This window comes from Cyprinodon tularosa, unplaced genomic scaffold, assembly GCF_016077235.1.
Source record: "Cyprinodon tularosa strain WSP-4 unplaced genomic scaffold, ASM1607723v1 ctg19, whole genome shotgun sequence".
Taxonomy (NCBI): Eukaryota; Metazoa; Chordata; class Actinopteri; order Cyprinodontiformes; family Cyprinodontidae; genus Cyprinodon; species Cyprinodon tularosa.
In genome coordinates, this window is record NW_024038678.1 from 965,238 (window position 1) to 983,354 (window position 18,117).

Genomic DNA, 18,117 nt, shown 5'->3' on the forward strand with positions numbered 1-18,117 from the left:
GTGGAGGATGTTCTTTTTCTGGGTGGATCATCAAAATAAGTGGGCCTCCTAATTGTCAATCCTTTTGGTCATATGTTTACGTAAGGCCGTCCTACGTGCTCGTCCCGATTTTCACTCACGGGTGGTGAGTCTGACATAGTGAAAAAATCTTCTTTTGGAAAGTAAGCTTATATGAGCGATGCAAACAGCAACTTTTAAACAAAGCGTGTGTGAGTAGGAATGGGCTCCTGCATGCTTTTGAATGTTTAATAAGTGTTCCCTCTCGGGAGCAGTACAGAGTTTTTTATGTGCATTTTTTTTTAAAGTGGAGAGAGTGGGTCTTTTCAGAAATTTGCAAAAATCCTCCAATATACCTTTAGGGATGGGATCATTTCTTTACTTTGCAGCAGAGTAGCATCCCTCAACATGGTCAATGATTAGATCAATACACCTTCAATTTGTTTAGATGTCAAAGTGAAACCAAACCTAGAGTGTGAGACCATCCATCCATCCATCCATCCATCCATCCATCCATCCATCCATCCATCCATCCATCCATCCATCCATCCATCCATCCATCCATCCATCCATCCATCCATCCATCCATCCATCCATTTCCTTCCCTTTTATCCGGGGCTGAGTTGCAGAGGCAGCTGTCTAAGTAGAGATGCCCAGAGGAGCAACGACTCTACTCCGAGCTCCTTCCGGGTAACTGATCTCTTCACCCGATCTCGAAGGGTTCGCCCAGCCACCCTGCAAAGGAAACTCATTTCGGAGTGTGAGACAAGAGTTGAAAATAGGTCCTTATATTTGCATCCAGTATGACTGAGCTTGAGGGTTTTGCAAATAGGAAAGGACAAAAAGTTCAACCCTAGACAGTAAATTAGATTTATTTAATGCAATCCATAACTGTTGCCTATAGCACTTGAGAGGAGCTGGTGAAAAAAAATAAACAATGTTGAAGACAAAGGACTTATTAGAGTACTTAAATAGAACAGTATTTAAAACTTGGAAGGGATCTACTGTGTAAAACATTCAGGTAATTTTAATATAATTTATTGGGAAAAAAAATGTGCCTGACTAGAAATGTTGTGGCATAATTTTTAAAATTGAAATGCATTAAAGATTATACCACTAAGAGGAACTATTTATTAACTTTGATTTTTGTTATAGCTGATAATGATCCACGGTTCCATTGTGAAGATTTTTGGTTTCATTTCCTTGCAATGTTTTTACATTAAGTTCTTAACATTTTATAAGTTCACAAGAACAACACAAAGCAATACAACTCTTTCTATAAGTCATTCAAATTTTGTTGCTTGCTTGGCATAAACCACTATTGATTGTTAAAAATGTTTACTTAGTTTTAATATGTATTGGAGACCTTCAGAATATGAAAACAGTCTGTGTTGCACTCAGAGTACTCTGACCATTGTCCTGTTTTTGACAAAATAATTCACTCAATAAGTATTTATCAGATGTAATATAATTGTGACTTACTGCTGCATATTAACTTTTAATAATAACAGTGAAAATTGCAAAACTACTTGTTAACTAATGAGTTTTGTTAAGGTTTTTGTTAATATGCTCTAAGAAGACATTTTTAAATGTAAGCTGTCATGGATCCTAGGCCCAAAAAGGGTTTAGGATTAATATTTTCCTCTTAGATGCATTGAATTCCCTCATTATTACATAATCATTTATCCTCAGACTCAACTGAAGCTGGACAGAGCAACTTGCAACTTTAATTGAGCCCTATCAGCATCTTTGCACCTCCCATACATACGTAAACAGCTCCCTTTTACAGGCCCCTCCCAGGCTGATTGCATGATACTCTTCAACATCTAGCACATAAGACTCAACGCCTTCTAACTTTCTGCCTATTTGCTGTTCTGAAGTTCGTCCTCAGTGCAGGTCAACGGGTAAGCTCACATTTCTTATTTGTTTAGCTATTTTATTTTTGGTTTATTGAACATTTATTTTGTTTTATTTTATTTAGGTTATTCATTCAGGTTATTAGTCTCAGTGTAACCAAAATAAGATGTTTTTTTTCTTTACATCTTGGCCGTTTTTCGTTTATATATTTTATTCAATTAATAGCAATGAAAGAAGCCAAAGTTAAACATAATATCAATAATACATCGATATTTTTGAACAAAATCATTAGGCCTAAGAAAAGAAAACATTCCACCACAAGAAAGCCACAAATCCATCCCAAGAAATGCCTTATCACTTGACCACAGTAGATACGGGGAACCACCCTTTTCTGAAAATGAAACTAAATATGGTCAAACTAGTTGAACAATTAAAGAAAAGCTGATTCTTTCTTTTTGTTTATATGTCAGAAGTTGCAGACTATTGAGTCAGAATGTTTTTTTTTGCTCATTAGTATAAATTCTTCGATGGAAGACAAAAAGGTGGTATGTATCTGGACAATTTTTTTCAGTAATCAGCTGGTGATGTCGGTCAAGACAGCTCTTGAGCGCCTGCAGTGAACAGATAAGCTGAAGCTGAATGACACACCCTAAAGTAGAGCCCCCCCCCCCCCCCCAAAAAAAAAAAAACCTGAAACATTACATCTGCTATTACAGGTTTAGTCCCACTACTATTATTTCAAAAGCATGATTGCTTTACCATCTGATAAAACCCATGCATTACTCACTGATTGCCTTATTTTCCTGTCTTTTATTAGAATAAGAACAGCTTTTGTAAGATGGCTGCCTTTCTTCATCACTGCCCCTTCCTGAAGGCTGTTCCAAAGCCAGCTCTAAGAAGAACTGGAGCTGCTTTGCTTTCTCTTGCCGACCAATGTCCAATCATTGCTCGGCAGATCACAGTTAGCGGTACAGGTTCTCTGGAGAAAAACCTGAGTTCATCATCCACCAGGCCAAATGGCCACCAGCTTCCAACACTGGACCAAAGGAGGAGGTTTGCTCAAACTGCCACTCAGGTTGCAGTGTCTGCATCGAAGGGCTGCCCCTTTGTAACATCGCAGATTGGGATGGTGAAGGCAAGCCCTGAGGTCCAGGAGGATGTTGAAGAAGGTATGAAATGCTGGTAAAGACCACAGAAATCATAAGTTTGGCTCTAAGAGAAGCAAGTTTCAAAAAATGCACATATATGGACTCTCAAAGCTACTTCTACTTCTTGCAGGTTTGATGACTTCTCTGTTGAAAGGTTTAAAAGAGTCTGTGTTTCCATCGTCCCTTCAAACCAACACTGCCATCCAACTCAATGACAACATGGGTGAGCTTTATGAGTTCCAACATGTTCTTTATTTTATATGTTTAATTCCCTACAAACGTCTGAGGCAACTTGTATCTGAGCACTGATTTTATGCCTATATAATCCTCATTCCAGTTGGGCCAAGTTATGACTATGACAACTTCTTTATGGAGAAGATCGCTGAGAAAAAGAAGGATCACACTTACAGAGTGTTTAAGACGGTGAACAGGAGTGCCAAAGAATTCCCTTATGCAGAGGATTACTCCAGCTCTGCTGAAAACGCCTCTCAGGTTTCCGTGTGGTGCAGCAATGACTATCTAGGAATGAGCCGTCACCCGAAGGTCGTGGATGCTATTAGGTATGTAGACGCAGTTGCAGGTAAAACCTGACTGTATTACAGTTTATTTTTATATTTGTCTCTAATTGAGTTCATTAGCATTCACAAAAATATCCAGAAGAAAGGCAGATCCAGAGACTGTCTATTGAGTCTATTCTAATTATTCTTTATTCTGTGCAGTATTCTGCCTAAACATTTTGAAAGATTAATATTTAAAATCCGTTTTGTTCATTGTCCAGTAAATGTTTTGGCGTCCGACTCAACTTAGGTGGAAGTTTGGCTTTTACTGTAAAACTGTTTCTCCTGCATCAGAATCTTCTTTTCTAAAATAACAGGAACAGGGTTCAACATCTCTGATAAATGAAATCCAAACATCAAAGGCATTCAGAAAAATCAAACAAAAATATAACATAGCAACATAAAAACATTCTTTAGTGTACTTATTTTCCTATTGGTCTTTTTTTCCTTTGCTGATCTATTCTATTCTATTTTATTCTATTCTATTCTATTCTGTTCTGTTCTATTCTATTCTATTCTATTATATTATATTATATTATATTATATTATATTATATTATATTCTATCAGTATAAAAAAATATCAAAATGATTACTTCATTTTAATTTTAAGCCCGAACCTTGAAGTCACTTATTGACAAAATGTTTATTTCATTTCTCAGAAAAAAAATGTTGGTCTGTTTCTGATTATACATCTGAATCTGTAAGCGATTGTAAAGAGAGTGAAACTAATAAAAATTAAAAACATAAAAAAATTATCCTGAAAACATTCATCTCTATTTCTCATAAAAGACAGCATTACAAACAGAGAAGCCTGTTAAGATAAGATGGCAGAATAAGGTTCTGTAACCTCATATTCCTAAACCTCACTGGTTCTGATATCTTAACCAATAAGTTAAACTCTAGTTTCCAGACAGTTAAGGATCACAACAGATTTGCTTGAGATCAAATTTCTCCACTTTTTTGATTAGTTTCTGACCATTAGTCTCCAAATCGAATCAGATTCTGGTGCTGATCCAATCTTATGTTAGCATGAGTACATTCTGCCCAAAGTGCCTTACTGTGTGACCTGCAAAAAGTTTTCATGCAAGCTGAATTAAGGATCTTCGATCCATGTTTATATTGTTTTGTAAGCTTACTACAAGTCTTATTATATTTCAAGTTAGACAATATTACTACATAAATAGATTGACTATTATTGTCAAAATAATCAAATTTTCATACAATAAAGGATTCGAGCTTGCCAAAGTATTTTGATGTTGTGGTTGTCCTCAGAGATGCCCTGGAGAATCACGGGGCAGGAGCAGGTGGGACCAGGAACATTTCTGGCACCAGCAACTTCCATGTGACTATGGAAAAGGAGCTTGCCCAGCTGCACAAGAAAGACGCTGCTCTGGTGTTTTCCTCCTGCTTTGTTGCAAATGACTCCACCCTCTTCACTCTGGCTAAAATGCTTCCAGGTAAGTGGAACCTGTGAGCTGGATGAATACATTGAAAATTTAGAACTAGAGAAAGTTGTTCCAGTCTGAACCAAATCCACCGAACTCTGGATATAAGTAGCCATTTATTTTATGAGGTGTTCTCTCTTCTGTGCAGGCTGTGAGATCTACTCAGATGCAGGGAACCATGCATCAATGATCCAAGGCATCAGGAACAGCAGAGCCAAACGCTTCATCTTCCGCCACAACGACAGCCGACATCTGGAGGAACTGCTGCAGCAGTCAGACCCAAAGACTCCAAAGATAGTGGCGTTTGAGACTGTGCACTCAATGAACGGTGGGTCTCTTACATTCATAAGGACCTTCATGCAATTGAAAAATACATAGTGTCTCATTATTTTTCTTAATAGCTGTTGGTCCTTTTTGTTTCCATTTACCTGGCTTTGTGCTGTTGATACACAATGACAAACAAAAAGAGTTTTATTCTATTCTATTTGTTGTCATGTCTTAAAATGATTGAACAACAGGTGGGTCAGGGTTTTCCTCCAGGGGTTTGCATACTAGAAATAATTTAGCACAAGTTGTGGCCTTTAAAACAGCATTAAACTAGTAGTTCATCAGGAAACCTGCTTTGGTCTTGATTTTTTGGAAAATAAAAGAGAATATTGGATTATCAACAAATGAGACTGCATTAAGAACTCTGTTGAATTTTACCTAAGTAAACATGCTTGAGAAAAATCCCCCAAATCCCACCAAAGTAAAGATAAACACACAAAAATACTGAAGTGCATTCAGCAATCAGATGAACATATGCACAGTTGATGTGCTGCAATTTTTAATAAAGCCTATTATCTCTCGTTTGGGTCTCCAGGAGCCATATGTCCTTTAGAAGAGCTGTGTGACGTTGCTCATCGCTATGGAGCCCTGACTTTTGTGGATGAAGTCCACGCTGTGGGTCTGTATGGGGCCCATGGTGCCGGAGTCGGAGAGAGGGACAACGTCATGCATAAGATTGATGTGGTGTCCGGAACCTTGGGTGAGTTTGTTTGAAATAGCTTCTCTGAAATATAACAGTTTTGCTTTTTCATTTTGGAAATTGTCAATTATTTTTGACATAAAAAATTATTCTGTTTTAATTTCTACAAACTTTGTAAAGGAAGTGCAAATATGTAGGTTCAAACTGAATTAGTTTCTGTCGGTGCTAATCTCCAATGCCAAGCCAGTTCTATACAAACCGACACACTGTCCTTAAGCCAAAATAGCCGCAAAAACTTTCTCCATATGACTTTTCTGAAGTGCAGAAAAGGCTTAAGCTTTCATCAGTGGAGCAGGCGTTTTATCAGCTGGGTGTCGGTTCTCCTCCCTCTCTGGCGGCACTGATAAAGCTATCCTCATGCAGTTCATGCTGAGTGTAACTAAGGACAGCTGCAATGATTCAGAAAGAAAACAACATAAACTAATCCAAGATTATTACCCTTGACATTTGCATCTCATTTGTCCTGTTGGTGCGACGCTCCAGGAGTTTTACCTTTATTTAATCATTTAATATACATTCAATAACACTGAGACCATGGAACTGTAGAGAACTGATGAACAGCAATATTACTGACCTGTATTAAATTTTTAAAACTAGGGCTTATATATTGTGTGTTTGGAATATATTTTGCACAAACAAAAAACTCTGGAATTAGCAGCAGTAAATTTTGTTTGCTGAACATTGGGATAGAAGATGTTGCTGCTGTAAAAAGTAAAAGAACATTTCCTAAAATAGTTACATATACATTTCTGAAACTCTTTGTTTTTTGTAATTTGGCTAATTCTTTTTGTTCTAGATTAGTTGCCATTTACAAAAACTTTTTTTAGTTTTATCATTTCTATTTCCATTATATATTATATAATAGACCCACCATGACCCTGACGGAAAAAGAAAACTTATTTTTGAAATGAGGAATCAATGTGTTTGGAAGTTTGGCCTTAGGTGTACCTCTGTTTATCAAAAAGGTTATTAATCTACCCATCAGAAGCTTTAAAATGCTCTGACATCATCTTTTGGGAAGACTAAAACATATGGAATTGAAGACATTTTTAAAAATCTAATTATCCTAACATTTAACAAACAGGAATAATTTACCCTAAAACAAGCAATGTTTAAATTATTTTGATGTCAGATAGAGACAACAGTGTAATTGAACCTTTAAAACTGTTTTCTGCTGAGAATCACAAAACTTGTTTCTGAATTTGTTTTGAGGAAATCTTTGATTAAATGTCATTTAGAAAAAATCTTTCCAAATATATTAAAAGAAAAAAATATATATTATGCTCCATTAAACGTAATAGGTTGTGCATTATATATTATTCATCCTCTAAAAAAAAAAGTCTGCGAAAATTGTTAGCATTGTAAAGAAACAATAACTTAAGTTTATATATTTATACAGCCTGATTGTAATAATAAATAATTACATTATTTTACTCATTCATGTCACACTGGCACAGACATAATCAGTCTTATGTTACTGCTTAAGGAAAGGCGTTTGGTTGCGTCGGAGGCTATATTGCCAGCAGCGCTGCCCTGGTGGACACGGTGCGCTCCTACGCAGCAGGCTTCATCTTCACCACTGCGCTGCCCCCAATGGTCCTGGCTGGGGCTCTGGAGTCTGTGCGGGTCCTTAGGAGCACAGAGGGCCAGGGGCTGCGCAGGGCCCACCAGAGGAATGTGAAACTCATGAGGCAGCTGCTCATGGACAAAGGCCTACCTGTCATTAACTGCCCGAGCCACATCATCCCCATTCGGGTAGGATGGGTCCCCTTATATTTAGAATTAGTCATATACTGCCAAGTTCAGTTTAAATGATAATTTCCACATACAATTGTAGAGTTTTTTTGTATAAAAAGGAACATTTTACATAATTTTTCTCATCATATATTCCAAACTTTACATAAAAGTGTGCCTGTCCTGTTTTCCAGGTCAGCAATGCTGAGCTGAACACTAAGGTGAGCGACATCTTAATGGAGAGACACAACATTTATGTCCAGGCCATTAACTACCCCACTGTGCCTCGTGGTGAGGAGCTGCTGCGCCTTGCTCCATCTCCCCATCATGACCCCAGCATGATGGAGGACTTTGTGGGTGAGTGTGGATTTTTACTACATTGAGGTCAGAAATGCATGAGTCCATGCAGGGGATTTATCTTTTTAAAGTGTTTCGGTGACCTCTGTCACAACATAAATTAAAACACACACACACACACCCACACACAAATCTGTTTTAAATTCCTAACTATTATCAATTTCCTTTTTGTACTTACAGTGAAACTCATGGATGTCTGGCAGGAGGTGGGTCTCCCTCTCAATAGCCCAGCCACAGCCTCCTGTACCTTCTGTGACCGTCCACTACACTTTGACCTCATGAGTGAATGGGAGAAATCCTACTTTGGCAATATGGAGCCCCAATATATCACTGTGTCTGCTTAATGACAAAGTACATGCTGCGTCTCTCTCTACATATAATGCACAAACAGTAAAAGCATATCTTTAATGAATCCCAATTAACTCAACCCATACAGATAAACATATTAATGCCCGGATATTGTATTTAAATTATCCTTTACATTTTAAACCCAGTATTTATTTGTTGCTTTTCTGTTTTTGTTTTTTGGCTTTTCAAAGAGTGTTTGCTGCCATGAATAAAATTTAAGAAATGTCTCCTGCATTTTAAAAACTCGAAACCTGCACATTTGGCACTTTTTAAAAATACTCCTCTTCAGGAGGGACAGTTTGAAATAAATATCATGGGTTGAAGTCCTGCTTTTCTGTCAATTAAGAACCTATATCAATTGCTTGTTTTTATAGTGACTTTACTAATGTTCTGATGGTAAATGTAATATGTACTATATTCAGGTAATCTGATTGTGTTGTTCAGTACTAAAAAAATAACAATATATTTCACATTAAACATACCTCCATCGTGGAAGACATCAAGTAAAGTGATGTGCATTAATAACAAGGATTTATGTTATAAGAATCTAGAAGATGTTTCATCAGTTTGATCGTTTCTCCAACAAACAAAGCTTCTGTGTCCACCTTATGTTTTTTAATCAGTGCTAGTTGACATTGCATGGGCTGGCCACTTCTCGTTTGACCTTTGATCTAAGTCTGCGAAGCTCTGCGTTCTCACTGTCCACAACCAGGCCATATTCAGTCAGTGTGTAAGCTTTATCAAGCTGCTGCTCCCCATACTGCTGCAGAGCCCCTCGCATGAAGCACTCAGCCAGACGCTGCTTTCCGAGACCTTCCTCTATGCAGTGAAGGGCCTGTTCCTTGTGGAGGCCCAGAGCCTGAGTGAAATCCTCCAGAGCTGCTCCTTCTTTGGAGCACAGCACCAAGCTGTGGCCTCGCCGACACATGTCTTCCACGCAGATTCTGGGGTCGTCTGGGCAGCTAGCGACAGGTCCATGTTTCTGGATAACTTTGTCCATGTCAGCTATGGCTAATCCATGTAAGCCAAGCTGTGCCAAGCATGCAGCCCGTTGGCGAAGATACTGTGATCTGTGATGGCCCGCTGCTTGTACTGCCACTGTCAGGAGTGTGAGAGCCTGGTCCCACTGACCAGATGATGACAAGACGCTGGCTTCCTGGGCTGCTGCCTGTTGAGGTTTAAAAAGCAGATCTATTTATATTTCTCTCTTTTTTTTATTGAATAATTGAGTTTAGTGAACATTGATAACTAAATTAAATTAAAAACCAAGTTAAAAGATACTAAAGCAAACTTTATAATAATGCAGTACCACACAAAATGACACCTCTTGACCTGTTTACATAAGGTCACAAAATGTTTCATGATTCCAAATTTAAAGAGAAATTAAACATGGCGCATATATATTTGTAAATAAAAATATACGTGGCATGCATTTATTCTCACATTTGTACTAATGTGAGAATCTCATATTAGCACACCTATAGGCTGAATTTAATAAACCCAGTTTGATATCGAGTTTCTATCAAGATCAGTTTTTAGGTTTTGTGGCATATTCTGGTTCAGACAACATTTAAATAAATGCATATATTTTTTCAAAATTCTTCCTCTTTAGCGTTGGCTTAATTTTTAGGGTCTTTGTCCTGCTGGAAATGAACCTCAGTCCCAGGATTAACACGTGATACAAATTAGCCAATTAACTGTGTCAATTAGGGCTGCTGCTGCTAGCTACTTTGAGACACAGCAGGCAAACCTGCAGCAAGCCGGGCGATGGGAAAGAAGGAGAAGATGATGAGAAAAAGTGAAAGAAAGTGTGGACTGCTGGAAGAACTGCGGTGAACTGGTGAAAGGCCCTGACACAATTTGAGTATATTTGGCTAAACCTACTGCTGTGAAGCAGGATTCTTGAGAATGACCATAATTAAAAATAAATATGGATCCAGGCTCAAAACGAGAACCTTGATATATGCTTGAGAATGGCTTTGTCTCCATTCAAAGCCTGGTTTAAAGCCTTGCAGGGCAGCGTAAAGCCCACTGCTCTCATTAAGCCATAAAAAGCTAAGAAAAAAAAAAGTGGTCAGTTCAGGTGTTTTATAATATGTGAATCATGAACAACATGTCTATTTACCTATTTACCAAACTGAATGATTGTTGTTCTCTACTTAAAAAAACATATTAGATCTTTAAAAAGTAAAAAAAAAAAAATATTTTTTTAATTTTATTTAAATATTCAATGGATGCATAAACACCTCATTTTATTTCAGTTAAATTTCGTTTATAGTAACAGATTATAATAAAAAAATTCTGCTGACCTTTACTGCTGATTTTCTTTATTTGGACCCCATTGATGTTTAATTGGTTACCCCTGGTTTAGGATAATCTAATACCAAAATGTATCCCCCACTCTCACAGTGGTACTAAGGGTTTGACTCTTGCACTAAGACTTACCTGTGCCACGTATTTCCGCTGATTAAATGGGATCAGAGCCAGCAAGAAGTCCAGACTAGGTCTATCTTTTTCATGGAGTTTGCTGAGCCTGTAGGCTGCGGTGCTGTATTTCTGCTGCCAGGTTTCCAACACTCCCAGCCTGGCCTGGGCTGCTGCATCCCTTGGTTCCAAGCCAAATACCTTGCAGAGATGGCTGGAAGCTGACTTAATATCACCTGAAGGAGACAGACCCACCTAATGACAGCCAAACTACAGCCCTATAGCTAGAAAATGTTCAGACAGAAACAATTTCATATTTTCTTTGTACATGTTGTTAAGACAGTGACCAACCTTTAGCTAAAAGTGTGTCTACATAGAGAAGATGCCATTTGGGGTTTCTGCTGTCAGTTCTCATTAAAAATCCACCAATTAGGAAAGCCTCCCTGAGCTGCTCATTGTGGCATGGAACTGAATGAGTGCTCACAGTGTTTGACAAAGTGCTGCGACAGAACTGATGCAGCCAATCACAGAGCAGCTTCTGGGCTTTGTCCTTGAGAAGAAGGATCTCTTTGATGACTGCTTCGGCTTCTATCTGAAGAGCTGTGAGGATATCCTGAACACATTCCTGGATAGGAAGAAGAGAAAGCTGTGACAGATGTCAGCACTATCATTCTCACAAGCTTAACATTGGCCAACTGCTAATAGTTACTGTGACCTCTGACATCATGAAGACTAGAGTTTCATTTTTATTCCAGTTTAGGATAGATTTAAAGGGGGAAAAAAACTTCTCAATAGCATGCATCAATAAACAAATACATTTAGTACAGAAGATCTGCTTGACTACTCAAAAAGCCTATGTGTTGACTCAGGGTGACACACAGTTGCATATATATAGCAGGCTAATATTGTAAAAATACTAAGATGGTTTTATCTGATCGGCCCAAAAATTCTCAAATAATTGTTGAGTTATTGAGTCTCTGTTATTCATAAATTCTGGATCTTTTAGATTCAGATGAAACCCATCCACTGTTAAGACAGTTTCACATGTTTTAAAAGAAAAATACCTTTTGTTGATTGAGCATGAGGTATGTGAATCCCCTTCCACAGAGAGCAGCAACATGTTTTGGACGCTCCTTTAAAATGGCACTGAAATCAAATATGGCTGTTTTTCTCTGGCCAAGTAATACATAACATCTTGCTCTTTCCAGCAGAGAATCTGCTGCCTTGCCACCTTAAAAAAAGATTGCAGTATTCCAATATAATTGCTTTTTTTTACAACACAATATCAAGAACTTTTAAGTAAAGTGAATCACCAGAGGCCATGATAGCAATAGAGAGATGCGTCACAGCTTCCCTGACAGAGCTTTCCTCTCTTGAGCCGTCCAGGATCCGTTTAGCCGCAGCGTGACAGTGTCCCTGCAGCAGTGCTCGGTCTTTCTGTTGTGCCACAGCCAGCAGGCTGCGCAGGCAGCTTGTATCGCTGCACGCGATAAGCTTTTTCAGCAGCTGTAGTAGAAAATGGATAAGAGGGTAGTTAATTGGGTAGTTACTCCCTCAAAGTTATAAGTTGATGAGATCTACTGTCTTTGGTCTAGAAATTAGAGCCAACTGTCACCTTGAAGAAACTCCCTAAATCACTGAAGAAGAAAAATTGTCTATTTGGCTCATGCCTCATAGTAGACATAATTAAAAATGATTGTACTGAGTAAGATACCTGCTGGTAACTGTGTGTTTTAGTAGGTGAAATAAAACAAAGAGAGATTTACTGTGTTTCCTTTTGTAGAGACATGGGATTGGATAAACCTTCTATAAATTACAAAGTGTAACTAAAAGGCTTTAAATGACTTCCTGAAGGTCTTTGTTTTATGACTCACATTAAATGTCTGGAAAGTTGTTTGAATAAATTACAGGATAAGTGGGTTTGGTTGTTTGCTTTTCTGGCTCCTCTAATGCTATGTTATAAATCATCATAAATAAATAAAAAATATTTTTCTCTCTAACCGTTGTACCTGATTGGTGTCATAAAGAAAGCCTCTGTGGAGCTGAAGGAGTGCGAGGCGAGCCAGGAGAGGAGCCCGAGGATTGGGGGAACCTGCAGACAGTAATAACCTATAGGCCTCCTCTACCCGGCCAAGCTGGTACAAGGCATCTGCTGTGAGGATGAGAGGCCCATCAGCTTTGGGCTGTAGATCCATGAGCAACCCAGCCAGGGAATGGACACCAGCAGGAGTTCTAATGTAAAAACCAAGAAAAAAGGAGCAGACATAACATGCATTACAATGATAACATGATTGTAATGCTTTATTACAAGGGTCTATCTATTTTTTATACATTTGTATTTGTACATTTGTAAGTATTCACACGCTCAAGTTTATTATTTTTTTTTTATATTACAAACATCATAAATATATGTATTGTGTCACACATCTGTATTGAGCTCTGTTTACTATGACACCTATCAGGTTTTTGTTATAGTATTCAGTCTTGCTTTACTCCTTGCTGTGTTCTTTGGTTTTTTCCAGTTACTGTCCTAGTCTGGGTTCTGTTATGTTTTCTTTTGAGTGTTTAGTTTTCTTTTCACCATGTTTTATGTTCCTAGTAAATTAACATTGTGTTGTTATTTCCAGTCTTCCAGGTTTCTATTTGTTGCTCTCTGCTGCCCTCTTGTGTTCTCCTTCTTCCCTAGCTCTTTCCCTCTTGTTCTGTGCACACCTGCTCCCAGTTTCCTCATTAGCCCCCTCTTTGTCTCTGTCTCCTTTAAAAGCCCTCTCTCTTCAGTTCCCCTTTGCTGGGTCCTCGTCAAACACCGTCCAACATGCTCCAACTCCTTCTCTCTGTGCCTTCCTCGTTATGTTTGTGATTCCCCTGTTGTCCCCATGGTTTCTGGTATGTTAGACTTGTTTTAATGTTTTTTATTTTTTTATTTTTGGACTTCTGGTTTTATGTTTGTTTGGACTTTGTTTTCCTTTTGGATTTTTGGATAACCAGCCTCTGTTTTCTGTTAAGTCATTATTAAATCCACAATAGATTCACCTCTGCCTCTGCTTTTGGGTCAACACTCAATAACCAAATCCTGACAACACCCTTAAACAAAATGCAGTGCAGCCTTTTGCGATCAGAAAAAAAAAACATAATTAGTAAAGCCATTTATTATTAGACATAGGTAAACAAATAAACAACTTGCAGCATCCCAAAGACTAAAGAAAACACTTGAAAGGTTGGGATTTAAGTAAGGGATGTGTTAAGAGCGAGTTAGGGTTGGAGAACAACACCCAAAGCTTTGAATATCTCATGAAAAATTCTTCGTAAAATGAAGCGTGGAATTGAATGTCTGGGGGAAAAAAAAACTTAACATCCTGCTGAACAAACACTGTCCTTCAAGCTTTGGGAATGTTTTTCAGCAGTATACAAAAGGAAGCTGGATAGATCTAACGTTAAAACAGATGTAGTTACAAACAAGGTAATCCTGAGGGAAAATTATGTTCGAGGCTACAAACAAATTAGGCTGGAGCTGAGATAAAACTTCCAGTAACAGAATGAAAGTAAGTATACTGCCAGAGCTAAAACGGATGGTTTAAATAAAGACATGTTTTACTATGTTTTTAGATATTTAGGAGATTTATAATATTCTTTCCTCTTTCAGAAATGCACAAATTTGTGTTGCACTAACATCAATTCTAATAAACACATTGCTGTTCGTGGTTGTGATGTGACAAAACATTGCAAACTTTGTATTACTATGGCAGTGTAATACATGTAATGCTTTAGTTTATTATCAGTGGTGAGATTTGTTTGCCAGGTATGAGACCACCTACAACCCTTCGTACTTGTTTTAGCTAAATATGTGTGAGTTTTGTTATAATGTGTCAAATCATGAATTTCTAACATTAATAGCAAGACAGGCACCATATAACTTATCTTATGTATGTGTTTATACTAAATAACCTATAGAAACGATAAACATCATACCCTGATCTGTGGTCCTCCCTCTTCAAAGGCACCTGCAGCGGCTCCTGTTGTGTGACACAAGGTTGATCCTCACTTGAACAGGACTTGGATCTGTCCCCCGCCGACCCTTCCAGCATGACTCGCCCCTGCTCTAGCAGAACTGTAAACAGAAGCCCCCTGAAGTTCCACGGTACTAAGCAGCGAACAGTCAGAGCTGTTTCCTGAGAATCCAGCCTGCTGGCTGTCATAAAGTCCAGAGCTGTGAGGTAATTTGACCCAGCCATCATGCGCAGCAGCCCCCTGCCACAAAGTGCCCGCACACAGCTGGCAGGGTGAGGGGTGTTGTGTTCTATCACAGCTTGGAAGTCTTTTAATGCCTCCTTGTGATCACCAGAAAGAAGTCGGCCATATCCACAAAGAATTTTGACAGTGTTGTGATAGCTTTGCTGTCCTTGGGCAGCAGCTAGTTGGCTACAGATGGAGAGAGCCTCTTTGTGCTCCCCTCTGAGTAGGAGACAGTCAGCCAGTCTCACCCGCAGCTCTCTGCCTCCTCCATCAGGCTCTAAATGGCACAGAGTACGTAAGGCAGTGATAACCAGGTCAAGGAGCTCAACTCCCTCTGTAGACCTCAGGTCTGCACGGACAGTGACCCTCTCCCTGAAAACAGACAGACCTCTCTCTGCCTGCTGACGGAGATGGCTGCGAGCTGCAACCCCTGTCCCACAATCATCAAAGAGCTTTTTGAAGTAAGTTCTGGCGGTGGCAGGATGGATCTCAAATGCTTCTCCCAGATCTGTGCAGTTCTCAGCGGCTTTTCCACCTGCTGAGAGGCAAGCAGCTGCTCGGCATGTTAAAAGCCTAGCTTTCCTCTCAAGATCACCCTGGAGTAATTTGCCTTCAGAATCTACTGGCCATTTCTGATGTAGAAGTGAAGAGTACACCTCTGCACTCTCTGCAAACCTACCCATCAAGAAGAAATCTGCTGCTTGAAGTTCCTGTACTTCTCTGTCATCAGGGGAGAGGGTCATTAAAAACTCAACAGCAATGGAAAAATCTTGTAAATCTATTGTTTCCTTCTCATCTGTGGTCGCTGCTTTCTTATTATATAATGCAATATGGGGACATGTTTGTATTATTTGGTCTTTAAAGGCTTTTACTATTTTGGGCAGGTGCGCAGCTTGTCTGGTGTGGATTAGTGAGACAGTTTCTAATTTGTTACCATGATAAGCTTTTAGGTAAAGTCTCACTCCCTTCAGACTGTGAGGTTGTGAAAAAAGATAGGCCAGAGCTTGGGTTATCTCCAGCAAAATACGAGTCGAACCTTCTAGATGAGGATTACATTTGCCTTCAAGTAGGGCTGTGCAGCGTGCAGAAATCTCCTCACAGCCAAACCCGCCACTCTGCAGAAGTGATTCCATTTTAAAAATTGTGGCAGACAAATTGTTAGGACACAGTGTGGATAGAAAAACAGCGACGAGGCCTTTATTAAAACTCTCAGCAGACTGGCTGCCCTCAGGACTGTCCAGCCAGCCTTCTAGAGTAGAAATGACCTTTTCCAGACTAGATCTTTACAGCTTTCTCATGTGGGACACAGCAGAGGTTGCGTGAGTCCTGAAGGCAGACATGTACAGTGAGGTGGCCTTCCCCAACTTTCCATTTTTAAGGAAACTGTCCCCATCAGCACACAGCTCTGAAGCACTGACTTTAGGGCAAACTGAAGCAGTCATGATTAGAACAATGTCCCTCTCTCTTTTTTACTCTCTTCAGTTCTTCATGCGGTAATAATATTGATATCCCACTGTGAAAAGAGGAAAATACTACAATTAATACCCAGTACACTCAAATTTTGCAAAGTCCAGTGAATTGCTTTACACCAAATATATTTGTTCAGTCTGACTGAGCTTAGTTTTTTTAAACACTGGAGTGTGAATTATTCTATTTATTTCCTTTGGATTATTTCAACAGATTGGTGCCACCATGATGTTGATAATCGCCAAAATGAAAACTTAACTAAAGTAAAAAAAAAGAAAGAAAGAAAGAAAGAAAGAAAGAAAGAAAGAAAGAAAGAAAGAAAGAAAGAAAGAAAGAAAGAAAGAAAGAAAGAAAGAAAGAAAGAAAGAAAGAAAGAAAGAAAGAAAGAACATAAACAAACAAACAAAAAAAATCAGCCTCTGAACTGAAAAAAATATACATCAATTCTTGTAATGAACAATAAGGAAATGTCCCAACGCCCCCATGTGGTCATATTGCTGACAACGTCAGCCTCTTCTAACTTCTGTTTTTTATCACCAAAACCAACAAACGCGTGAATACACAGAGAAAGAAAACCACCAACCTACCCCCGGTGGTAGTCTTAGAGTTTCCTGATCTTCACTTTCTTTTTTTCCTTTCACGAAGAGCCTGGGAGCAGGCGAGCCGGGCTCCCCTTCAGAAACGGATCCACTGTTTGCGCACGGTTGCTATGGCAACGCGAGTTTGCCCTAATTAAATGAACTCAAACGTCTTTATTTAAGATTTGTCAATTAAATAGAAGAGACGAACTGTGATTTTTTTCACACAAAAAAAACACACACACCACGATGCCTCACATGTTGGTAAAGCAATGCCTCGCTTTGCCTCCTCCTCCTGCAGCTCAGGTTGCGGCCTGTTGCCATTAGAAACCACAAAAAGCCCCCTGCTTCCTAGTTATGAACCTTCGGGCTGCACATGGACAAGGTAATTTCTCAACTAGTTTATGCACAGCAAAAGCACAGAAAAAAACAGCATTCTTTGCATTAAAAATGATTTGCATCTAACGATTATTTTGCAAATCGATTCATCTAGTGATTATTTTTTCCGATTAATCGATTAATAATCGGACAGCAAAAGGTTCCTTAAAGAAGATTGTATTATAAAATAAACTAGTTAGAGCTAAAACTTTTCCACTTGCTTTATCAGGTAAAGGCATGTTTTATAACCTCTATATTTGATTAACTGATTACTTAATTAGTTGGCGATTATTTCAATAATCAGTTAATCGCGATTAATCCGTTTTTTTCAGCCCTACTTGTAATTAAGAAAAAAAAGAGGCTTTGTGTTATATTTTATTAGCATTTTTCTGTGCAGAATTTGTTTTGATAAAGCAAAATTAAGGAATGACTAATGCCACATTATTTTAACTCTTACCGAAGTAGAGCTTTACTTTCTTGCAACTCATTTCCAGTTTACTGGAGTTGACTCAAAATGTCACTGCTGCTCAAATAAAATTGTATTTTTTTAACCTTTTCTTTAGCTG

General features: G+C 38.7%; 2 protein-coding genes across 3 annotated transcripts; one reads left to right on the forward strand and one right to left on the reverse strand.

Moving 5' to 3' along the window:
• The first annotated feature begins 1,769 nt into the window (after nt 1-1,769).
• alas2 (aminolevulinate, delta-, synthase 2) lies at nt 1,770-8,974 on the forward strand. Its single transcript, XM_038283037.1, has 10 exons — nt 1,770-1,901; nt 2,672-3,023; nt 3,133-3,225; nt 3,340-3,562; nt 4,833-5,017; nt 5,154-5,333; nt 5,868-6,032; nt 7,519-7,787; nt 7,961-8,123; nt 8,304-8,974. Exons 2-10 carry the CDS (start codon nt 2,693-2,695, stop codon nt 8,465-8,467), a joined length of 1,773 nt encoding a protein of 590 aa, XP_038138965.1. The 5' UTR covers nt 1,770-1,901; nt 2,672-2,692; the 3' UTR covers nt 8,468-8,974.
• A 90-nt stretch (nt 8,975-9,064) lies between these two features.
• ttc34 (tetratricopeptide repeat domain 34) lies at nt 9,065-17,376 on the reverse strand. 2 transcript variants are annotated; one of them, XM_038283026.1, is made up of 8 exons: nt 17,183-17,376; nt 14,865-16,641; nt 12,905-13,127; nt 12,209-12,401; nt 11,960-12,126; nt 11,247-11,520; nt 10,917-11,131; nt 9,065-9,639 (listed from the first exon to the last, which is right to left on the reverse strand). In XM_038283026.1, exons 2-8 carry the CDS (start codon nt 16,259-16,261, stop codon nt 9,097-9,099), a joined length of 3,012 nt encoding a protein of 1,003 aa, XP_038138954.1. In that variant the 5' UTR covers nt 16,262-16,641; nt 17,183-17,376; the 3' UTR covers nt 9,065-9,096. The 2 variants fall into 2 exon arrangements, with proteins under 2 accessions (XP_038138954.1, XP_038138955.1); XM_038283027.1 differs by having other exon boundaries at nt 17,179-17,376.
• Nucleotides 17,377-18,117: the final 741 nt, after the last annotated feature.